This window comes from Cottoperca gobio, chromosome 10 (genome assembly GCF_900634415.1).
Source record: "Cottoperca gobio chromosome 10, fCotGob3.1, whole genome shotgun sequence".
Lineage (NCBI taxonomy): Eukaryota > Metazoa > Chordata > Actinopteri > Perciformes > Bovichtidae > Cottoperca > Cottoperca gobio.
In genome coordinates this window covers 20,986,785-21,012,475 of record NC_041364.1, presented here as the reverse complement: position 1 = coordinate 21,012,475, position 25,691 = coordinate 20,986,785, and the positions used below count along the sequence as shown (strand labels likewise).

The following is a 25,691-nucleotide window of genomic DNA, read 5'->3' as shown; positions in this document are numbered from 1 at the left end:
ATCTCTATATTCTCTATCTATCTCTGTGTCAAGGATTAAATGACACAGAGTGGTCACAAAGAAGGATCTCCCAACGCTCTCTCAGCTCCACAGAGTTTTAGAGTCTTTGTGTACACGTCCTGCTCAGCACCCAACAGAGGTGGATACCTGCTGAGGAACTTTGTGCGGCGTTTAGCAGCTAAAGACACAGATATTTCCCTCAGGAGTTTGTGCGAGAGCTAAAAGGAGTTAATATCAGACTGACGTTTATCCGGTGGACTGTTATACCACAATTAATGCAGGATTAAAGCTAATTCACCTTTTCTTTTCTTTTTAATTCAATTGGTTCATTTACATACAAGGTGTCGCTCCCCTTCAACCCCACCAGTTACATTACATTACAGGTCAATTAGCAGACGCTCTTATCCACAGTGAACTAATTACAGCTGTTTCATGGATGTTGATATTGGATGGTATGTATGTTATTGGTGGTTGCAAGTTATTATGTGTGTATTTTACAAGTATGTGTGCAATGCAGGGAATATAACAGAGTTCCTGCTTTAAGTCCATTAGCGTGCCTCCAACATACAGTGGCTCCACAGTTACAGTGGATGTGATACACCATGTTAGGTCCCCTGTAGAGGCCAGTAAAGGCAGCCATGTTTTTCACAATGGCCTCATTTGTCTATGGTAATTATACCTCTCACCACTCATGTCAATCTGGTAGTGGTAGAGTGCTTTGCCTCACAACACCCTGCTGCGTAACTGCTTCTAATGTAATGTAACTAATGGCTACGTTTGTGTGTTGTAGGCTACTTCAAGCTGGAGAGTCCTCGTCTACAGCAGCACAGGAGGACACAGGAAAACGTACCCAGTGGACACACACAGGTAAATGAAACATTGATCTAGATTGACAATGAGGAGCAGCATCATCACAAAACATGCACAGTTCCCCTGCTACACTACATTTAAAATGACCTCAGAGTATTTCCCATAAACCCCTCTTCTTTAGATGTTGACATGTGTGATCCTCATTATCTGTACAACACAAAAGTCTATTTTCTGACTCACCTGACCGCATTCACTCATATTGTTGCTCACCTCCGTCATGCAGGGTGTCAGATCTGCTCTGGCTCGGCTTAACAAGGCCACAGAATACTCCTCGTCCAGTGACGAGGTCGGCAGCAGTGATGACGAAGACAGAAACAGGTGAGTTCTTCATCATCAGTATAATAATTGCATCGTGTTTATTATATTGTTTAAAACTGGCATGATTTCGCCGAATCTTTCCTTTTTAATATTCAAAGCACTGAACATGAGATTGTCAGGGACTAACCGTGAAGAAAGATTGAGTCATTCTTTCACTGTTGACGACACAGTTATGAAACATGGCCTGTCGCAAGATGTCATTGTGAAACCAATATTAAGAATCAGAGAAAAGTTTGAATGCTTACTCAGAATTCTGTTCGCATCTACTGAGAAACCCTGTTTGTGGAATTGTTAAAAGTTAAACCCAAAACTAAATGTTTTTTTTAATTGACACATTTATAAAAAAATGCACACTTTCAAATGCACACTTCTAATGGCTTAATTTAAGATGTATTGTCCCAACTAAACCGTGAAACAATCTAAATGTGTCATCAGTTTACATTTCCACAAACGTGTCATTAAAGTGAATTGTATAATTACTGTAATACATTGCGTTTATGTGAGTTTATGGTGAGGTTAAATAGAATACATTGTTACTTTTGACATGACTTATTCCTCTTCTAGGGTTTTTTTTTTAGATAGAAAAGAATCCCCATTAATTTTGAGGATGTATCGATCTTGTTTGTAAAATCTCGACCTGTCTGTACATTTCAAGGTCTGGCCTGTCCAATGGAAAGGGGAAATACTTCAGAGGAATACCTGATGGGATTGTGCTGCAACCTCACCATAATCTTAATCAGGTACCAATGCACACACACACACACACACACACACCGCTCCTTTTCCTCCTCCTACTATGCCTTGTTAGCCCCCCCCCCCCCCCCCCCTCACTTCATACTTTGTCTCTTACTATGTCCTGCAGATTTCTCGGGTAGGTTCAGAGGATACCTACATGCTACCGGACCTTCTGCAGAAAACCTCCTCCTCCAGTCCTACCCACAATGCACTGGGCCAGCAGCAGCGAACACGTGAACTCAACTACTCACAGTCACCCACAGCCCCTCGGACCCCCACACACCAGGAACTACACGTGAGTTTATTAGGAGGAGTGTGCAGTCGGATCGACACATTACAAAGGTCCGTGGTTGGATATCAGAGACGAATATTCCACTATTACTCCCAATATGACTCTAAATATTCTGAATTTGATACTGGTCATGTAAACAGTATATTCAGTTTGGATATTACAAATTGAGCCTTATTCTGAATGCAGCATTAAGACATGTGGGATGTGCTGATATAACTCAGGTGTTAGGAGCAGTCTTTGGACACATACAGAACTTTAAGAATATGCGTCTCAATCAGAGTTTTTACATCAGTTTGAGACAAACGTCCTCTTGTCTGTCTTAGGACCAGCTCTGGTAGAGATTCATGCTCAAAAGAAAAGAAGGAGAAAACAAACCTACTTTAAATATTATGGAAAACATGGATAAAAGAAGGTTTTCGGGCGAATATCTCAACACCGATCTTAAGAGGGCGGTTGAAGGAATGAAAGGGGGAGGACGTGTTCATTTTAATTCGGCTTTATATTTTAAAACAGCTTATTGTCTTTGTGAGAATAAGTGCAACAAAGGTTGAACAAGTAGAAGCAAATCTCTCAGTAGGATACAAATAAGATTATGTGTTACATTTGTCCACTAGAGGGCGTTGGTGGCACAGTTTAGATGCTCAGGTTCCACATTTAGAAGCTTTTGTATCAATAATAATTCGAGAGGGAAATGAAATAAGGCTTGAAAGTGAACCTTACAGTTGATGTTGATGTTGCAGAGCTGCTGTCACTGATCTAAAGGGCCGTGAATAGGATTTGTGTGATATTGCGTCTGCAGCCAAAATCAAACAATATAAATGTTGGTGTGGAATAAACTCTTTTTCTTGTTGTTATACATCATCAGGCGGTCAGCAGTCCTACTGGTAAAAACACTTCCTCATCTTCCTCTTCCTCCTTCCTGTCATTCATCGATCCAAGATTGATCCCCATATCATTGCCACCACAGAGCCCTGGTGAGAACATTTAAACACTCACATACATTATACACAACAGAGTTATGCATTTAACACATTACTTGACTTGATATTTTCTAGATGTTTTTCTAGAAGTAGTTTACATGAGAGAACACTGGACTTCTTTAACCACATTGTGCATATTGTTGTTGTTTTGTCCACGTGTAGTGGGCAGTAAGGGTGAGCAAATCAAGAGAGAGAACCACAGGAAGGGTTCTGTGGTGAATGTGAACCCGACCAACATTCGACCGCAGAGCGACACTCCAGAGATCCGCAAGTACAAGAAGAAATTCAACACTGAGGTTCTCTGTGCTGGACTGTGGGGTTTGTGCTTTTATACTATACTTTAAAGGTGTGTGTGTGTGTGTGTGTGTGTGTGTGTGTGTGTGTGTGTGTGTGTGTGTGTGTGTATTGTAGATGTTTTGTTCATTAATTCTGTTCATTCATACGGTTGCAGATAAGGATTAGGCTACACTTATATTATTTTTTTTTAGGATGTTGGCTGCGTAGCATTTTGTTCCAACTCGTGTGATCCAAACATATCCAATAATTTCAGAGCGTAAAGTCCAAAAGTCTACATTTATTTATAAAAAGAGAGATGTAATCGTTTCCAAAATTCATAACATGTTTATATCCAACGAAATATTCTGCTTCAATTTATATTTGTTGGTGTTTAACCTCAAAAACAAAAACAAATGTTCTCTGCGGTCAAAGAACTGTTTCTCTCCTGATTGCTGCACACAAAGGGAGGCACACACTGACGAGTTATATTCAATAAAGAAAGCTGATTTAATAAAAAAAGATTAACTCAACTTATCCGATGAATCACTTTCACTTCATTAGAAAACCTCAAAAGCAGTTTTGAATGTTGAAACAATGACCTTTGGTACAGCCTTAAAGGAGGCTGAACAAACGAGTCTTTCACTTTGTTCTTCAAAGAAAAGAAACTTTATTGACTTGTTTTGGGTTTGTGTGACGGTGTGCATATGTCCATATTATGTTTACTTTGGATTTCACACCAATAAACAGATGTACTGATGCTTTGCATATACTGTAGATGGATGCATGACGCAGCATGTTGGTGATGTCGGGTCTGTTGTGTTCTGCAGGTGTGAATCTGTTGGTGGGGACAGAGAACGGTCTGTGGCTGCTGGATCGTAGCGGGCAGGGGAAAGTCTACTCCCTCATCAGCAGACGAAGGTTTCAGCAGATGGATGTGTTGGAAGGACTGAATGTTCTGATCACCATCTCAGGTACATGTAGTGTAGGTTACAAACACACTGACTCAGCCTTCATATACAGCACCTTATATCAAGGACAATATCATATTCTTCAGTCGCTAATGTGTGTAGAACCAGCAGTGTGGCGTCATTTTAGATTCTTAATGTTGAGCACGCAGTTGACAAATGAAACATTAGCAGCATTAATACACACTGTCATGGATGGATTACTGAACAGGGTTACTGGACACAGGCCAGGAGCTTAAAGTGGCCTTCACTAACCAGATGTCCTTGAAAGAGGCACGTACCAACCAGGAAGACGCTCAAAATGACCACAAAGAAAACATAAATCGACTACAAAGAGACCCAAACAACTACAAAGAGATGCAAAACTGCTGCAAAGAGACACAAAACAACATAAAAGACAAGCAAAATGACTACAAAGGGACGCAAGTGCCCTTGAGCAAGTACTCCAGGGTATTGTCTTCATCTTCACCCTTCTCTCCATCTCTCTGTCTGCAGGTAAAAAGAACAAGCTCCGTCTGTACTACCTGTCCTGGTTAAGGAATAAAATCCTGCACAACGACCCAGAGGTGGAGAAGAGACAGGGCTGGACCTCAGTAGGGGACCTCGAAGGCTGCGTACACTATAAAGTTGGTAAGTACACGCTGCGAAGGGAACATGGAGTGGTACAATTTTAGATTTTCCAAACTACAAACAAAATATCCAGCACAAGTATTGTTTCCGTAGACTTTGTCTTTGAGAGCCACGTGTGCAGTCAGTAATCTGGTGTCAACCTCTTACGGTCTTTACGTCCATCTTGTTTCTGCAGTGCGTTACGACAAGATAAAGTTCTTAGTGATTGCTTTGAAGAATGCAGTGGAGGTGTACGCCTGGGCCCCCAAACCCTACCACAAATTCATGGCCTTCAAGGTTGGTATCATTGAATCCAAATGGAAAATGTGTCTTCTGTGTTGACAAGAGAGAAAGAAAAGGAACGACGATGTAAGCAACATATACTGAGAATACTGCAGTGCAAGTTATACAACGATCTTCAGCCACTTCAGCTGCAGAGCTCCAACTCTGGTCACCAGGGAATTATCCCAAATACTAGACGGGCTGCCATGAAGCTTTGTACAGACTTCTGTGGAGGATCAATTCTTATCAAGTTACATCCAACGTTCAACCTGCTCAGCTCGTATTCTAATTCCTTCAGTTCCCTCCACGATTAGTTCAACCCCCAACATGTTAACAACACTGTCCTCCTTTAGCTTTTTCTGGTTTGCCCACATCTTTGCACAATCTAGGACATCACATTCATAGACATGGACAAACAAATCTAACAGGGTCACTTCTACAGACACATCCAGGCTATGAGAGCCACACACACATTCTCAGCAGAGCTGTGTCCCAGTTCTCTGCGTCCTTCGTGGCCTGAGCTACTTTTTCTTCGACGTAGTTGAACCCTCTCTCTGCAGATGAGGCCCAAAGTATAGCACCTTGTGGAAGTAATAGCACGACTACAGTAGGGTACCTATTTGTTATGCAACTGATCTTCACATTATCAATGTCACTGAGTATGTACTGATGTAGCAGTTGGAATGCTGGGTGTGGTGAGAGGTGAGTAAATAATGAAGTTACAACCAAGTTAATCAATTAATTAAATTAATTAATCAATCGTCAAAAGAGAGACTTCAAACAGCTGAACCGGACAGCGTTCCCACAGCAACAAGTGCAGCAGAGTCTGAACCGGAACAATAGAAAATACATATTACTTATACACACACGCAGTGAGAGTACCGACCACAAGGAGTGTGGGAGTGCTCTGTGAATATTCCTCCCATAGCATTATCTCAACAGGTGGAAGGTCAACTGAACCCTTCAGTCAAAATATCAAGTTAGGAGGAATTCTCACAGACATGGAGATACAAGTATATTCACAGGGGGAATATACAGCGAGGTCAAGTGAACTCTCACAGACGAACAACAGACGGAGAACAAATAACCAAGAAGAAAAGTTATTATGGAAATGTCCTGCAGGCTCAGAACATACAAAGTCAAGGCTGACTTAAAAATGTTTAAATGAGATTTACTAAATATGATAGAGTGCTATAACACGGGGTTCTCAGTGTGTTGTAATGATTGAAATGTCACTTGACGTGTTCACGCTATCTCTACTAAGTTGTTTTGGTTACGTGTTTGTATTTGTGTACATGTCAATCCAGTCATTTAGGTCGCTGCCTCAAAAACCGCTGTCTGTTGACCTGACAGTGGAGGAAGGTCAGAGGTTAAAGGTCATCTACGGCTCCTTGTTTGGTTTCCACGCCATTGATGTCGACTCTGGAACACCTTACGACCTCTACCTGCCGACACATGTAAGCCTACTTAATATTCTTTATCATCACTACCTTTGCTCGTCTGTCTGCTTGTAGATTATTTCTAAAAAGGTCAAAGTTTGTAGCTTAGTCCCGAAATGTGTAGTTGTTTCTAAAGGCAAGACTGATAATATCTTGGCGACACTTTAATAAGAACTAGTCTGGTAAAATGTTTCTCTTTTAAAAAAAGTATTTCCCCAAAATCAGGTGCTCATCAGTTTAGTCTCATATCGTTATATAATATCATTGTGACATAATGCCAAGAACAAGAGGACGAGATTCTTTTTATAGCAACTGTATATGAAAAGTATGGAATCCTGAGAGGCAACAAGGGATCTGATCTGATCTCACTTACTTTTTTATTCATCTCTGAAACAGGTGGAATTATTTCTTTGCATATGAAAAACCAAGTAAATTCAGATCCTGGCTAGACGTCACACTTGTTCTTCATTAACACAGGAGGGAGAAACTCTTTGGATCAGACTTATAAAAAGGGTCACCGGAATAGTGAATCTTTTTAATACAAATACTAGATGGTAATAAATATGTACATCTATCTCTCCGATCTCTGAGGTGTACATGATATAGATATTACTCTGTGTAGCTGGAGCTCTCTATGATACCTGACGTTTACTTTGTCTTGTTATCATCAGCTGTTATCTCTCTATTCATCCACATCACCTCACTCCTCTCGGTGTCTCTGGATGCACTTCTGCTCCTCCTCTTCCTCCCACTCACAAGTCTGCAGATGTCAGTCATTGCTCTCTTTTATCGTCGATGTGTAGGTGGAATTTCAGTTGACCAAGATTTCCTTTGGACTACAGCCCTGCTCCATTGTACTTTGCGTTAAGTGCTAATTAGCAAACGCTAGCATGCTAACACGCTAAACTAAGATGGTGGAATGATAAACTACGTACCTGCATGTTAGCATTGTCATTTAGCGTGTGTTAGCATGCTAACTTGAGCATGCTAACAGAGAAGCTCGTGTGGCTGTAAACTCTTGGTCTTGTTCATGTCTTGTAAGGGACCAGCAATTGTGAATCAGTTGTCATGGCGAAACTTTTTTGGTAGCTTCTGATATCAAGTTACAGCCAATTTTCACAAGCAGTGTACTCTCTGTCGGCAGGTATAGTTTTGTAATGGAGAAGAGACTCCAGGCAGACATCTAAATAATATATAAAGTCCACAGAATCCTAGAGCTTACACCGGTGTGAGATGCTGGAATACGAGGGTTCACTGGTAAATACTGGCAAACAACGCAGGCATCATGATATGTGTTGCTAATATTTGTGAAATATATTTATAAAATTCAAACTTCCTTGAGTTATAACGACTTGTGGAAGTCTCTAGAATATCTTTCATCTCCAAACTGAATTTGTGTGTGTAAATGTGAACAAATGGCCCACTGCTGGAACACAGCTCATCTTTCTTCTGTATGTGGGCATGTAAACCTCAGCGTAGCCTCCGCTGAGTCATATCTCGCACATCTGATTTCAAATGTGTTTAGAAAGAACTAGAGAGGTTTGAAGTTCTGGATATGGCAAAGTATTTAAACTTAAGATATGAAACCCTTTTCTCCTACAGTATAAAGTGTAAGCAGCATTGCTGCCTGTGCACTGCACACTCTGTACGTATGGTGTTGAGAGGGTGGCTGCAGCAGGTTCCTCTGGTTTCTATTGTTTAAGGGTTTGTAGTAAGATTTTCCTTATCTTTTTATAATATTATAATAATGTTGCGATGAAGACAATGTCCCATTTAGGATCTCTGTCATAGTTCAAGAAACGGAGGTCAACCTGAGGACTTTAGTGACTAGATTAGTTCATATATTACAAGTTTGGAGTGAGGAGCTAATGCAGTGTAGAGACCACAGAATAAATAGTAATGTACTAATGATGATTCTGTCTGCTGACTAGATGCGTGTTAATATAAGGGCTGAACAATTCATCTGAATTTCATCGAAAGAGCAATACGGGCTTGTGCAATATTATATATAATAATATATGTGCAAAATCCCATTCTGAAGGGACTGTGGTGCTGCAGAGAGGTCCCGGCCCACAAACCGTATTCTACAGACTCAATTAGATATTTTATCCAAATGGTTCAGCCTAGTTAATATGCCTGTATTTCTGTCACTGGAGTTCTTTTGTGAAATGCAACGATTTTCAAATGTTCAGTATCATTAACTCGGATGAAGGCCATTTCTTCTACATGTTTCTCGCCTCAGTGTAGGGATTCTATCCAGAGTTGTATCGTCCTCAACACCTTTCTCTCTCGTTCACACACTCACACACACACACACACACACACACACACACACACACACACACACTGCCCCAGCCACCATGAGTGTGTGCTTATTTCTATAAGAATGGGGAGTTAGTTGAAGAGGCGGACACATGAAATGAGAAATAAGCTCTAAAAATACCTCCTCCCTGTCCTCCTTCTCTCGCCCTCAGTAACTGTGTGTGTCCTTGCTCCTTCTGAGAGTTTTTTTCTTTCTCACTGCTCCTCTGGTGTATAAAGCCAGTGTGCACACAGCTCCTGACTACACTGGTGCCTTATACTGCTGCTGCTGCGATATCATTTCAGCTCTCCAGCTTTGCTTCTTCTCCCTTTTTCTTTTTCTCTTTGACAAGCTTTCAACACACTCGCTTACAATCAGACATCCTCATAGTTCACTTTCTCTGAGTACTCCAGAGGACACTTAACACTCCCGGGCTTCCTTTGTAGCTTTATATCCATACTCTGAGGCACGCGCACACACACGCACACACACACACACACACACATCTTCTCTTCTTATGTGTGCATCTGCCCACACTCACCCACCTGCATCAACAGTAAAACGTATTCACTCACACTTTTCTATTTCCCAATCACAATGCACCACTCATCTATTTAAATAATCTCTCTCTCACACACACACATACAAGCATCTTCCACTGATGCCTGCAAACTATGCAACAATGCTGATTCCGAGGCAGAGGATTAAGATTGCGTTGCGTCTGTGGATGCCTGTCCTGGTGCTCAGGATTGTGGTGGCTCACACTCTGGTAATGTATGAAACGCGTTGGCATAAACTATACTTGCACGCCGTCTAACTTCATTCTTTTTCCCTGGAGGAGCTGTGTTGCTGCAGGAACCCCCTGTTTGTTGAGACGTGGGCTGCAGTTACTGAACATACGTGTTTCTGGTGTGTGTGGAGAAATGATTCTAAACTGCTCAGAGATTAAATTCCAAATCTGTTGGATAATTATTTCTGAACTGGTCAGAGAAATCTGAACTTAGTAGTCGTCGCTTTAAAAAGTGTTACAGAAGTGCTTTCATGCACAAGACTTGTTGAACTGTTTTTGTGTTTCTTTTTTTAACACTTGCCGTTTTTTGATCATTCTCTGTCATCTTGTTTCTTAAATGTGGTCGGCTTTACTGCTTGTGTTTTGACAATTGAACGTTATTCTTTGATTCTGCAACTGGAAGTCTCTGTCAGATAACATTGTCCGAACGCTGAAACACACTGAATCTGTTCTAAATAGTGTTCAATGTGTTTGTTTCATAGATCCAGGGCTCCATTCATCCCCATGCCATCATCATTTTGCCAAACAGTGCTGGAACAGAGGTTCTGGTTTGTTATGAAGACGAGGGCGTCTACATCGACACCTACGGCCGCATCACCAAGGATACGGTGCTGCAGTGGGGGGAGATGCCTGCGTCGGTCGGTAAGTTTCACTCATACACACATCACTTCAACAATTGGATCCTACTCTTAAGTTACAGCTACGGCTGTCATTATCGTGGCGTGCTGTCTGTCTTACTGGTTCCAGATAAGCAGCTGTGCTGAGCACTGGGGACTTACCCTGAACCAGATTCTGGGAAGACAGGCGGCGCTAAAAATAAGATGGTAGTGCGTCTGTGTGTAGAGAATATATTTACTCACAGACACACTACGGTTGGCCGTTACATTTTCTGTGTGTGTTTGTGTGTGTGTGTGTGTGTGTGTGTGTGTGTGTGTGTGGGGGGGGGGGGGGCGGGGGATAAATGAATCTGCCTAACAACAAAATACCGACGTACTCAGTCAATTGCGGATTGCCGATATATTCGTCCTGTAGCCAAACCTTAACACCAACTTCTCTTTTTTTATTTCTGTTTCCTCATAACAATATAACTTGTGTTCCTCTTTCACTCTCCCTTTCTCCCCAACATTCCCCCTCCTCCCCCAGCCTACCTTCAGTCTAACCAGGTGATGGGTTGGGGAGAAAAGGCCATAGAGCTGAGGTCGGCCATCACGGGGAACCTGGAGGGTGTATTCATGCACAAAAAGGCCCAGAAACTCAAGTTCCTGTGTGAAAGGAATGACAAGGTAGGAGTTCAACTTCATCGAGATTTTTACTTTTGAGTATCTGCTTAAATCTGCAACACAGTGAGATGTATTTATGAAAATATTGTAAACTTTCTTAACCTGCGCTTCTCTCCTGCCGCAGGTCTTCTTTGCCTCGGTGCAGTCTGGAGGCAGCAGTCAGATTTACTTCATGACTCTCGGGCAGAACTCGCTGTTCAGCTGGTAACGACTGGACCTGTTAACTCTGGGATCAACTGCTTCAGTATTCTGGTGACGCCTTTTAATATTTGTGCCGACTGATATATATTCCTGGATCCATCACCCTGTCTTGTCATGTAAATGCACGCGATCAATGAATTCATCGCTCCATCCTCGAATACTGAAGCCCGGATCACTGCCACCTCACCCGTCCACCGAAGCATTAAAAGGTACAGGATCGAGCAGTGTCGGCATCTGTAATGTGAAAAGCACGCAGAGAAATGTTCTCATGTCTGAACTCCAGTAGTTACCCGGAGTCTTTCCCAGTAGGAAGGCAGAAATCTACCTGGCAGCAAAACTGACGGCTTGATTCAGTTGATTTTGCGGCGACGTCTAACGAGCACCAGATCATCAGAGAACATGTGGCCCTCTGCTCCACATTCAGCTCGCCTCTCCTGGATCACTAACCCTCCGTCATATCAGTTACTCAGCTAATTATGTGTACATCAGTTATTTGCTCGTATTTGCTTTAACAATGCCTAGCTGCGGTGTGTTACTGGATCAACTGCTTCCTTTTTCATCTGATGAAGTCTTGGATAATTATTCTCCCAGGACAGACCAGGGGAGTGAAGTCTCTTCTCTGGTGTCCAGCTGTTGTCTGGTTTGTCGTCATGTAAGCAACATGTATTAAAGGACGGGATGAAAGTAGAAGAACAGAAGTCCTTCATCACTCCAAGACTGGGATGGGACCAACATTTGGACTACAGTAGGACAACTACTGTCTGTCATTCTATACTATGTAGCTACTGCTCGCCATTTATACTTCCGCCAATGAGGTTATGTTTTTGGTTTTCATGAAACGTGGTGTAAGGGTGTAGCGTGGGCCAAGGAAGAACCCATTACATTGTGTCGTGGATTCGGATCACAGAGTGGACACATGTTTCCTAATGGTTTTCTTTAATCAATGTCCAGAGCCATGAACCACGTGTGTCCCAAACCTCAGCAGTGTTTAGAAGGCCTTCAGTAATGTGTTGTTCTTCACAGCTGGAAGATTTCAAGGACTCAAACACATTAGTCACTTACTGTAGTACTGTAGTGTAGTTCAGTAGATTTCCATATCCTAGTATTAGACCATATTATGCATTTTCCTCACACAGCATAGATTCAATCAGTTAAGTTGAACTGTGTCTGTAGCCTTTACATATATTGTCCACTAATAATAAGGCAAAATGTCAGAACTCAATTACTTTTGATTATTCATCAGGACAGCCCTTATTATCAGATGGAAGTTCACTTTGCTCCCTGCCTCACCTGAAACTAGTTGTCAATTAGGCAACAATGATATGTGATACTAGTAGGGCTGCTGTTGTTGTATTCCCATTCATTGTGTTTAAACCCAGTGTTTGTGTCAGTTAAAGATAAGGCTCCACTTATATTATTAGTATTTGCTCTCCCGCTTGCTGCACACAAATGGAGGCATGCGGCTGTATTAACGGGGCGGTGTAGCAGCACCATAAATTGCATTTGTTTTACCACAATTCCCCCCCCAAAAAAAGCAATGACATCATAAAACATGACGACAGACTTTTAAAGCTTCATTTAAAAACCTCAATAGAAGCTTTCAATGTTAAAAAAAACAACATGTGGTACAGCCCTGACACCTGCTGCGTTGCACATTTTGCATTAAAAAAGATTTGAGTAGTTGTTTAGCACATTCTTAATGCAGTACCTCTCCAGTCTTATTAGGTCCCAGTTTGAGCATTCCCTCCAACACAGATCTGTCATTTTAGTGTCATTATTCCACAACAAGGACCTGAAGAGTCTTAACACAAGTCGAAATACAAAACAGGATTAGAATCATTTTCTTTCTGCATCTCTTTTGTACAGTTTAGGATGTATATAATCTTGTAAGATGCACTGTTTTATAAATATTTTATAAAGGACAAGCCATCTTTATGTGTGTACAGAATAATGATCAGGCTTATGAATGTTATTTCCATGCTCTTTGAAAGTTCAGTGTTTATGAACATGAGCTACTGACGGTGAACTTGAAGGCTCCTGGAAGTGTCCAAGATCGAATAATGTATCGTGTGAATTCTGTTTTGTGGTTGATTTCCTACTAAAAAAGTAGAGGTTGGGCTCTTTGCACAATGGCCACCTTGTACATGTATTCTGTATGTGTTTTGTTTGGAGACATTTAAAGCCATTCTGTATTCAGTATTGAAGAAATAACTGATGGCCTGTAGGCTTTTGGATCAGTATTTCTTACACTACCCAACCTGGGACGCACACCTTGAGAGTTTTATGAGCCTGTTGTGATGAGCTGGGCCTGTTGTGGAGTATTTGCTCTTTATTTTTTTTGTCATTTACACAATGAGCATCAAAGCAAGAAACCAAAGATGAAGGCTTTGATATATTGGCTTCTGTGTAAGATAATTAACAAATCACAAATGACTATTTGTTTTGAAAGATAATCTTTATTTTATAAAATTAGAGTTCACCACAGAATATTATAGACTGTAGAAAAGAGGCCAACCAGACCAACACTTCAGACACGTGGAGGCCTGAAGAATCTTCCAGGAATGATGTCTCGCTAAATCGCAACACAATATATACAATTTAAAGTTGATCGTGTTGATATATTTAATATCTTACTTGTACGCTTTAGACAGAGGGGAAGTGAGGAAATAATTGGGTTTACCTTCAAATGTGAATTTGCATTTTGTCCATGTTACATTATACCGTTTACTCCATTAGATTTGGCTCAAACAGCTAACTCACTTAAATTTTGTGTTACTTTTCTCTATATTATATTTACTCTTGAATGTTCAGGCTTTCAAAATTTGCGCCAAATGTTTTATATTCAGTGATACTTTGAGTTTTTATTATGGACTTGATATAAATATTGCAGCTGGTTCTGTGAGAATATTTTAAACTGGAAAATGATAATGGCTAAGTAGTTACCACATTTCATAGTGTTTGTTTCAGTGTGAAACTAAGGCACCGCACCAGATAGCTAGTTAACATGGATACAGTGCATTTACATACAGGAGTGTAAACTAATCTTAAAAGAATTGCTAGTTTACAGAAGCTAAGTATTTCAGAACCAAGCAAACTAGCTTGCAATACTTTTCAGCTAACATTGCTCGCTAACATACGTCAAAGACAGCAGGGAGGTTTGGGGAGCAGCAACACAATGTCACTTTCTCTGTATGTACACAGTAAGAAGACTTTCATTCCTGTGTGCAGCTGACAACAACTGCAATAAAATGTGAAGAAAATACATTTCATTTTTAGCACTCAAAATACATGTTGGATGAATGATATATACGTGTTGACATTTTTCATTTTAAAATCTTGACATAAATACAGTCACGTGTCTTATATATGTATATGTGTATGTGTATATGTGAATGACATATTTAGAATGAGGCACTTTGCTAGCGTGTGGTCAGCTGTTAAATCATGGCCGGCACAGCACCCGGGCTGAGACTTCAGAGTCCAGACACACCTGTGTGTGTTCAGCTCCACTTCACATTCACACTACAACCATGTCTCTTTAAAAGTATATTCCCGTCCAAAGAACATTTAGAGGGAAAAGCATTTTCTCCTGGATTACGGTCGCAGTTTTAAACACGTGGTTAAAATAAGACCTGTTTTGTTACCTTGAATTGCGTATATTAAGTTACGTATTCTGTGTAGGTGACGTAAGTATGATACGTGAGTTAACTTACGTACGTACGTACGTACACGGGACACAAACGGCCGTCTTCCATCCACTACGGCCTCCTTGCGCGGACTTTGTTTAGAAACGGCAAAAACAAACGTAACCCAGGACAAAATGCATATCCCTCGAAACGTAATTGTCAATGCAGTTTGATTGTACGGGAACGTCATTTCTAGGAGACGATGCTGAACACGGACAATGTACAATACAATGTTTAGTAGCTTGCCTGTATGTGCAGCACTCCAATATCCAACACACTCTGTCACAGCTGTCTGGTGACACGTGCAGCTAGTGAACACAAGTTAGTCCTTTCATTAAACGGCCTTTTGATCTAACTCGTTAATTATTTCATTACGAAGCAGTTTGTGAGGATGTCATATCACTTTCATTTCAGGTCCATACTCTAAGCAATAATGTAAAATGTTTGAGTACCACAGATCTATCTTTGTTATGCAATTATATTGCCATGACAGATTTTATCAGATGGTTTATAATTTGGCAAATTTATGAATTCAGTCTTGTAATGAAGCAATGGAAGCATATCCATGTTAAAAACAGGTTACCGTCCTTATACTGTACACCTTATACTTATGTTGTTTGGTTTTGAAGGCATTTTTTAGTTTATTTTCTACGTTGTTCGACATACTCTCAATGTTCCATTCAGCATCACGTCATCGTTCTTCATCCCGCGGTTAGACTCAACATGGAAATCAGTTCTGCTACAAGCTGTCCAGGGCCGGTGTCGCACCTAATGATGTATTATGTATGTGGGTTAATCCGTTCGTCATCCAAAGCTACAGTTTGGAGGCACAATGAGGACATTTTTGTGGGTTATTAGAAACAAACTTATGCGTCTTCCTCTGCCAAACATTTGAGTCCAGCTGCACTAATGAGAGCGAGATCGGTGCACTCCCGCCCACACCTTCCACTGGTTGAAATTATGTTTTGGGCCCGCGGTGACTCACAGCTCCAACTCTCCCTCCAACTCTTTCCCTCTCACTTTGCCAACATGTCTCCTCTCAGCGCTCAACCCTCTCCTCTACCCATCTACATCTGTCTTGCTCTCTCATATTTCTGAGCTGCTGCCTATCTGATTCATCCTATGAAGCATACCATTACCCATCGATATTGCATTAAAAACCTTTATTTTACCAATTTAAGAGTATCAAGAGTCTCGAAGACAGACCACAAAATTGGCCCAACGCTGGTTTTTGCTGAAATCGGGATGAAGCACGATGCAGAATAATGCTAATGCAAAGCAGCAACATTTGCTATGATCTGTTAGAGGACTTTGCAACAAGATGTAACTATCACAGTAGAAAAGACTTGAACAGACTGTAATGTTAGTTACACAGCAATATATGTTATGTTTGCTAACATTCACTACCATTAACCATTAAGAAAGGCTGCAGAGACAAAACACCTGAATATGTTGAAGCGATCAAGGCTTTGTTTTCTTGCTTATTAGAAGAATGTGTTAATTCTGCTTTCAAAAGTTACTGCCTTTTACGCTGCAACTGTTCTTTTCCAGCCTGTGTATGAGCTGTGCAGTTCTAAAGAAAGTGTGTGTGGGAGGGTGTGATGTAGATGGCAACAGGTGGTTCAGTGAGCAGGAATTCAGTCTGCAAGAGAAGGAAGGACAGAGTTAGAGTTAGAGGAGGTAGTTGGTGGCTGGAGTCAGGCGTCATGAACATGGATGTTGCTTTTAAAAACATTATCTTGCTGTACCCTACAATCATCATTGGTATGAAAAGCTCAACTTCACAAAACGGTAAAAATAACTTGTTGAACGCAAAGAGGTTATGTTTTGGGTTTGGTCTGTCTGTCAGCATTACAGAAGAACTTCTGGCCCAGTTTTTATGAAACTTTTTATGAACTTTAGTTAACATTGCGAGATAGGGCTTTTTGCCAATCCACTCCAAAATGTAATGGGTTCTTCTTTGGCCCATGCTACACCCTTTTTGTAGTTTTTTGACAACAATCCAAACTCTAAACATCAGCTCTTTGGTTTAGGTAATAATGGGGCCAGCATTTCAACAGTGGGCACCAAATTGCACGTGTGGATTGAGAATGTATATATAATGATGGTTATGAGGAGGAGGAGGAGGAAGAAGAAGAGAGAATGTGAAGCGAGAATGTGAAGCAGAGAAACAGTGATTTCTACCTACACACTAACTTGTGTTTCCACATAAAGAGGCAAAAGACAGTGAGACAACAATAAATATGTTAAATTGTGTTGTTGTTTGCTTTGAAGCTCGTACTGCCTTAATTAGTTTGTATCTACCCACAGTTTATTCCAACACCCTGCGTCTCATTGAGACAAAAGAGTGTCCTTGTTTGTACAACAGTGTCAGAGGAAACATTTGTTATTTTTATTTTACATTTAATTTTTCATTCATTTTATTTCATCTGCTGATGTCTTTTTTTCAGTGAACTTATCTTTTCTAAGACTTTATTAAGACATTACATTCTGTTTGAAAAACGGCACATAATACAACTTTACTTTTTAATAATCATCATTTGGGACTTTTATGTAGGGAATTCAGAGAAGGCTATTCAGTGGAAGTTCAGACTTTATTCATTTCCACTAGATGGTTCGTCTCGACTCACAGTTGGTACCAAGTCGGTGTCTTAATTGCATTTTCCACTGCAGACAGTAAGAGGCGGACATCATCTTCAACGGGACACTCGCTGAATCCTTTCTTCGGCAACCAAACAGGAACACTTCGTAAATTGTACAGATTACTTTTGCGGGCTGTCACTATTGACAGTTGCTTGGCTATCTAAAAATGGTGGGTTTGTGCAGGATGTCCCATCACGATTCTCTCTGACCAATCAGTGGCCCGCAGTGTTTTAACTGCACCTTCTAGTATCGGCTCAGCTCGCTTGGAACCTCAACCGAGGTGATGGCACATACAGTAGTTCAATAACAGTAGTTCAATAACAGTAGGTCCATCCACAACTTTTGACAATGGAAAACCAAAAAAGAAAGGTTCAATTGCCATGCAGTGGAAATGCAGCATCGGTCATTTGGTCATCCTGTATGGATCCAAGCATTAAACTGCACAGCAAAAACTGGAGAGTTGACATTTCAGGGTTAAACATTTCTGAGTTGATTTCAACTCACGTAGTGTTACTTTAACATTTTCGGATTCAAATGGTGTTTATTGTTGGAGTTATTTAAGTGTTAATCATGTCAGAGTTAGACCAACTCTGCAGAGACGTGATTATGCTCCGCCCCTGCATGTCACTGCTTCGGTTGGAGACGAGTCCACGACAAGTCAGCTCAATTTTCTCTCCTCATGCAGTTGACAGGGTAAGTACAATTAGTTTAAACTCACTGAAACAATTATAAATTATTGCTATGAACTGCATTATTTACTGTGAAACATATACAGGCAATGTATGCCTTGCAAAGCCTTGTTTAGCAGTCTGTGCTAACATTTGGCGGTAGCTAGCTAGCTAACATTTTGCTGTAGCTAGCTAGGTAACATTTCCTTACTAAAACCATCTCTTGAACAACAGTTAACATGAAAATAACTGCAATAAAATCCCCTTGCTCCTAAAACATTTTTTTTTACATTTAGGCTTAACATCAGCGAGACCCCAAACAACTTGTCTCAACGTGCATACAGTGGCTCACTTGTTGAACTTGTCTAGTTGTCCGTAAGACTGGGCCTTCACTGTATTAAGTTATTTCGTGTTTTACTGTTCTATTTACATTTCAATTTATTTTGTCAAACTTTCTTGCATGTTTCAGTAAAAATGTTGGTCCAGGTGAAGTACAGACAACAGCACAAGTATGTGAAATTGGATGCAGTTGAAGGACAGTTTGACTTTCTACATTTCAATGAAAAAGGTGTGTAATTCTACTTCAGCTTGGCTTACTGTCAGTGTCTGTGTCAGTCTGTGTGTCCGTGTAAGAGTGTGTCTGTGTGTCCGTGTAAGAGTGTGTGTGTCTGTGTCAGTCTGTGTGTCCGTGTAAGAGTGTGTCTGTCAGTGTCTGTGTGTCAGTGTCTGTTTCAGTGTGTGTGCGCGTGCGCGTAAAGCATAATGTATACCTCAGCAGTAAATTCAGAAAAGCAAATCCAGACTTAAGAAGGAATGGGTTTTGTGAAGGGGAAATGCTTGATTTGTCTATTTATTATACAATGGTGAACATGTTTTTATGCGAACAATGTATTTAATAGGAAAATTTCTTGCTTTTGTGCTTTCTTACTTCAAAGCACATTCAGTCTGATCTATCTTTTCTAGTCGTTGAGAGATTTTGCCTGCCACCTGATGCAAAGGTTGTATACAAGGATGCAACGGAGACAGAAGTTAATACAGAAATATTCAGAGACCTCATTGGACGAGGCAACGTGGTGCTGAGTTTTCTCAGGTGATTGTAAGATAAAAAGGCCAGTATAATCAAATACCTCACTGAACAGAATAACATGATCAATATCTTTTCTTTTTCTTTAGAGTTCTCTGAATGGTCCTTTTCCCTCTGCTTCTGTTAAGTCCGATTCAAGCTTCAGCTCAAGTGCATCAACTGCGAATGTCAATGAGGTTCCAAGCAAGAGACAAAGAATCGAGGATACACTTGATGCAGTGTCTGCTAAACAGGTCATAACAAAGCTTGTTTCTCAGTAGTCTCTTAACACTTTCTCTAGAAAAGCTGTTTATCATTATGTTTTGTGTTGTCATGTTTTCTTTATTACCGTAATTTTCGGACTATAAACCGCACCTGACTATAAGCCGCAGATGCTAAATTGACTAATTTGTACATATATAAGCCGCACTGGGCTATAAGCCGCAGACGCTAAATTGACTGATGTGTATGTAGCCGGTCTGTAGCTGACACCACGATCGACTCTGCGTTGTGTTGTGTAGAACCAGGAAATAACGATGGAGAACTTCTGCCTGTTCAATCAGCATTTATTGTCTCTGACCGTTGGTGTTTTCCTTAATTTGTCCATAAATTACCGTTGAAACAGAAGAAACACAAGGAAAGTCATCATCATACGGTAACTCCACAGTCGGGGGTTTTGGACATGCACCCCTCTCTTCAGCGTATCCTTCTTTCCGTCTCCCGAAAAAGTGGCGCGAACCCCCAGAAAGTGCCGGCTTCAGGAGTATCAACATAAAAGCATATTTAACAAAATAAGACTCCTCGAAAAAAATTTTCCATAATGAGGGTGTCTCACACACTGCCTCGCTCTCGTAATGTCCGTCTGTCTCTCGTACCACTCGCTACTTTTGCGCGCTCTTTCCCTGCATCCGGTGGACTGTAACCTGTAAAATCCATAGATTTAGGAATTCCCCTAGTGGCCGTTAGCTGTAAAAATCCATAGATAAGCTGCACCGTTATATAAGCCGCAGGGTCGCAAAATGGGGAAAAAGTCGCAGGCTTATAGTCCGGAAATTACGGTAGTTGATTGAAGCTGTGTTGAGGCAAGTGTGGTGGTGAAGAAGTATTACATGAATACCAAACAATAAAAACATTAAAAGATGCCACAAGAAGACAAATGGTTAACATACTAGTAGCTCGCATGATTGACAATCACAAGTGTGTTTTTTTATATTGTTTCATTTGTGCCAAATAACTGCATGCCCATTGTGCACATTTTGATGAGGAATTTAATATCTCCTCTCGGGCACATCCCCACTAAAGCTATAAGAGAAGAGTATGCTCTTGGGATAGTGACGCCGTTCCCTTCCCTCAATGATTCATATACCAAGAAAGACTCTGTAATATTCCTTATTATTGTTTGCATGAAAGTTGCATATCAAACGTGCATATTGTGACACAACAGCGTTTGTATGACATTGACATTTGAGTTCTTTAAAGTATGACCAAAATAATTTTTAGTTTTATTCCAGGAACACTTCCATGATGCTGCAGGCAGCACAGGATATATTTCTTGGCGTCTGAAAGCAATCAAACGAAAGATTTGTCAAGGATCTGCACCATCACCAAATAGCCCTATGGACACTTCTCCCAAATGTCCAACGAGGATTACCAACGGATTGGTAAGTTTGGAATTAAATGTTTTCAATGGCTTGACTCATTTCCTGTAGTAGTAACAGTAATATCTTCTCTCGTAAAGGTGGATCAAGACTTCCCCCTCCTATTTGATGACACATCCTCCAGGCTCCTTCAGAAATGTGATGTGTTCTTCAGTCCAAATGTCATAAAAGAGGCTAGAGTGGCTTACTTCAACACCCAGAGTTGTGTCGCTTGTTGCAGCAGAGAGTCCCACAGGAAGTGATCTTGATGAGACAACAAGTGAGTTGTATTTGTTTAGCTTGTTTAAAGCACTTACCTTATGAAAGACTAAAAGTCTTTTTGGAGATATGGCAATTATATTATTAAGGTGATTATAATGGTCACTTAGCCACATGTGTAAAAGAGGGTTGTTAAAAAGTGAATGAAATTGAAATGAAGTCTTCACAAGCATTCCCATCTTGCACTAGCCTTAAGAAGATGTTTGAGTAACTGATCACTTCTATAATGTAGTTTTCTCTGTGTCTGCACATTATTCTTGTGTGTAATGTTCGGTTTCTTTATCTCAACCCTAGTCATGCTGCAGTTTGGAGGCAGCATCTCCGCAACCAGCAGGGTCGGCAGCCATACCTCCTCGCTGTTGGGCGTCAGAAGAGCAAGATTGACAGCTTCTACATCACCATGGATAAGCATCTCATCCCACGCCAGGCAAACCGCTCCCTACCTCGGGGCTTTCGACGAACTTTCCAAAACCCATTGTGTGTTTAATTTGTCGTACGATGCTGCGTTACTGAATTGTTACACATTCTTACAGACAACAGTGTATAACAGTGATGTGGAGAAAATGAAGGAGTCAGTCAGAGTCAGAGACTTGAGAGCCAGACTGCTTGACCAGCTAGTACCGGTCTCACTCTCTGAGTAAGAGGCTGAAACAATACTGACCGGTTTCATGTGTCAGAATTTGTATCCCAGCAGCCAGAAGTTAATGGTGTTATACTGGAGCCGTTGATAAATGATATAAAATTACTGAAAACCCAAGGCCTTAGTCTTAGTAGTGTTTGATTGAGAGGAATGATTCTCAAACAGTATACAGTGAGGAAGATCCCAAAGTGATCCTTCGTGGAAGAAATATGTTTGATATGCATTACAAATGTCTCCAAGACAACCCACCATTGAACTCTGTATGGTTTGAAAAAGACTTCTACACTTAACTTATTGAAGTATTTCCATGTTTGAAATTATGTGACATCATTCCTGCAGGGAACGAAAACTGGAATGTGTTACTGTTGTTACTTAAAATAATGAACATGGTTGTGTCACTTTTTCTCACTCTAGGTACGACAATATATTTAAAGCATTTGATTGTTGACCACCACAAACTATTTAAGCACTTGTGTCCACATAGAAACTTGCTACCGAAGCATCATTTTATGACCCACTGTATATGTGGTCTATGAGGTGTGAAGCCAAAGACAAGATGTTTAAAGACTATTTCAAAAACATAACAAAATCACTTGCTAAAAAGCATCAGATGGCTATTCAGTATCACTGGGAAACCTTCACCCTCAAACAAAGAGTATGGACCAATTAAGACTTATTCCCTCAGATGTGAATGTGGTCAACAATGAAATACTTTTTCTCAACTAGTTGGGTTAAAGTTGATGGTGTGTAGAATATACATGTGGACTTGTTTGTCTTTTGTCAAATATGTGATGTACTTTTGGTTGAAGGTAACACATTTTATTTATTAACAAGCTATTCACCGAGAATTCTTTTGATGACCATCATCATGCATGTCGAGTGTTACAAAGTGAGGAAAGGTTCATAATAAAAATGTCTGAGCTTAAATTCCATCAGTTAAATATCATGTTATGGGTAATCAGACAATTTGTGTCAGAAAGTCTCATTTTTTTTTTTTATATGAACATCCATGCGCTTCTTTAAAGTCCAACAATTAGCCCAGCCACTGAAGAAAGTGATCTTAATGTCTTAATGAGGGCAACATCTTTGAAACTAAATGCAGATTAGAAAATAACTACAATTCATTTTTAATTGTCCAAACAACGTTTGTTGACAGTCCTGTCAGTGAAGCCAGCCGGCAGAGTTCAGCTTCTAGTTATGGTCCTTCATCCACTGCTCAGTACACCATTTGATATTCAAATCTCATACAATGTTTCAGATGAAAGTTTGTACATTATACCATGGAAATGGCTTTGTTTAATGGAATCAATTAATATATTATTTAGTAACATATTAGTTAGTGTTATTTTACTATTATGAAAGTGTTAATTTAACTCTGAAAAGTGTGGACCTATATAAACCCTGAAAAAGTGTTGAAATCAACTCTGGGAGTTAATTCAACACCAGACTTTTTGCAAGGTCCAGGGTGTGGTTTAAACGGTGAGTTGGTTTATGTACATTCTGACTGAAACTTTAATCACCTTTAGATAATACATTTAAAAACTAACTTTAGAAAAAAAAAAGTATTTAAAGCATTTAGCAGCGATATTACAGGGAAAAGTCACAGATCAGTGCCTCACACAGCAGTAGTTGGGGAGGTTTAAAGGCTTCCCAATCAAAATACAGAAAACTAATAAGGTTTATTTGACATCTATATGAAGGGAAACTCCTTTGCTATCAGTTCGAATAGATTTGACACTTCTTTGATTGTGCGAATGTGTTCAGCTATAACTGACCAATGGACGATCGTGTTCAGTTGTAACTGTCCAATGAGCGACGCGCAACGGCCGATTTTAACTGCCAATGAGCGACGAGATGAGGCTATATAAGCCGCCGGCTTGAGGCCGTTGGTCATTCAGCAAGAGGAGATGAGACAGTAAAACAGCTAGCAGCTAACAGCGAACAGCTGACAGCTAACTCAAAGCAGCTAGCACAAAGCATCAAGCACCAGGGCGGCCAGACACCACACACCAGGGCAGGCCAAATGAGTCTTGGCGACCGCAATTGCCCGATCGCCGGCTGCCAATAAAACCCCAGGGGGCCTAATAAGCCGGTGCGAGCGGCTGTCAAATGAGCCAAGGCGGCCCTATACATGGGAGGTCATGGGGAGGGGCGAAATGATTGGGGAGGGGGGCCAATTGTGCCCTAAAAATTGATTTGAAAAAAAAAGTAATAATAATAAAAAAAAAAAATGTATACGTATATATACGTATATATATATATACATATATACGTATGTATACGTATATATATATATATATATATATATATATATATATATATATATATATATACGTATATATATATATATATATATATATATATATATATACGTATATATACGTATATATATATACGTATATATACATACACATATATGTATACGTATATGTATGTATATATACGTATATAAATGTATATATGTACACGTATGTAGCCGGTCTGCTACTGACACCACGATGGACTCTGCGTTGTGTTGTGTGGAACCAGGAAATAACGATGAGGAGAACATCTGCCTTTTTAACCAGCATTTATTGTCTCAAGGCTCGGAGAAAGGCCTCATCCAGTGCCAAGCAACTCTCTACCCACATGCCTCCTTAACCTGAAAACAGTCTCCCGAAAGTGGCACGAACACAGAAAGTGCCAGTTTTAGGAGTATCAAAATAAAAGCATATTTAACAAAATAAGACTCCTCGAAATAAATATACAAAAAAGGAGTATTATTACAATAAAATATGAACAAATGTTTGTGAAATATAAAACATGTTATCAGTTATACATCGGTTACACGTACATATATATACGTATATATATATATATATATATATATATATATATATATATATATATATATATATATATATATATATATATATATGTATGTAGACATATATATATGTATATATATATAAGTATATATATATATATATATATATATATATATATATATATATATACGTCTATATATGCATATATATATATGTCTAAGTATATATATGTACGTATATATATATATATATATATATATATATATACGTATATAAATGTATAGATAGACGTACATATACATATATATGTATATACGTATATATATACGTACATATACATATATATATGTATATATACGTATATATATACGGATATATATATACGTATATATATACATATATACATACATATACGTATATATATATATTCAGCGGCAGACTGCGGTCCCTGTCCTGCTCCACAGACAGGCTCAAGAACTATTTTGTTCCCCTGGCCATAAGACTGTACAACTCCTCTGTGATGGCAGGGGGATTCAGATTCAATTCAATTTCAAATCATAACAGCCTGTACTTTTACTTTCACTTTGTATTCATAATAGTTTTAACACTTATCACTTTATCACTTAATTTTACTTTTAATTTTATTGTAAGTCTTTTTTGAAATGTACATTTGTAATGGCGGGAGGGGGGGTAGATGGGTAATTGTTGTATGTCATGTTTTAAGCTACTGGATGCCTGAATTTCCCTCGGGATAAATAAAGTATCTATCTATCTATCTATCTATCTTTACGGGAGGACAGCGGGATAGAAGAAAAAATACAGGATAATCCCGGGAAAAACGGGAGGGTTGACAGGTATGATTTGGTACCCAACACCTTCAAACTTGTGGCTGACTAGAGAGCAGCATCAGCGTCCGTCAAGGCCATCAC

The 25,691-nt window shown here is 39.9% G+C and overlaps 1 protein-coding gene and 1 long non-coding RNA gene across 3 annotated transcripts; both read left to right on the top strand.

Moving 5' to 3' along the window:
* The first annotated feature begins 39 nt into the window (after window positions 1–39).
* On the top strand, window positions 40–15,380 carry LOC115015097 (mitogen-activated protein kinase kinase kinase kinase 4-like). The gene is made up of 14 exons (XM_029442257.1): window positions 40–205; window positions 791–867; window positions 1,094–1,188; window positions 1,844–1,928; window positions 2,051–2,218; window positions 3,081–3,189; window positions 3,358–3,513; window positions 4,299–4,442; window positions 4,932–5,066; window positions 5,242–5,342; window positions 6,635–6,784; window positions 10,341–10,500; window positions 11,002–11,141; window positions 11,263–15,380. The coding sequence occupies exons 1-14, from the start codon at window positions 40–42 to the stop codon at window positions 11,344–11,346; spliced, it is 1,770 nt and encodes a 589-aa protein (XP_029298117.1). The 3' UTR covers window positions 11,347–15,380.
* Window positions 15,381–17,980: 2,600 nt separating this feature from the next.
* Window positions 17,981–22,072, top strand: LOC115014657 (uncharacterized). 2 transcript variants are annotated; one of them, XR_003832925.1, is made up of 7 exons: window positions 17,981–18,361; window positions 18,806–18,904; window positions 19,300–19,426; window positions 19,510–19,653; window positions 20,900–21,060; window positions 21,138–21,316; window positions 21,610–22,072. It is a non-coding gene; the product is annotated as an uncharacterized LOC115014657 (long non-coding RNA). The 2 variants fall into 2 exon arrangements; XR_003832926.1 differs by having other exon boundaries at window positions 17,982–18,361; window positions 20,911–21,060.
* The last annotated feature ends 3,619 nt before the right edge of the window (window positions 22,073–25,691 follow it).

Excerpts from the sequence above, each read along its gene's own strand:
- LOC115015097 (XM_029442257.1), top strand. The coding sequence starts at position 40 with ATGACACAGAGTGGTCACAAAGAAGGATCTCCCAACGCTCTCTCAGCT. Across the intron at positions 1,189-1,843 it reads GATGACGAAGACAGAAACAG|GTCTGGCCTGTCCAATGGAA; the intron begins GTGAGTTCTTCA and ends GTACATTTCAAG. Across the intron at positions 3,514-4,298 it reads TCTCTGTGCTGGACTGTGGG|GTGTGAATCTGTTGGTGGGG; the intron begins GTTTGTGCTTTT and ends TGTGTTCTGCAG.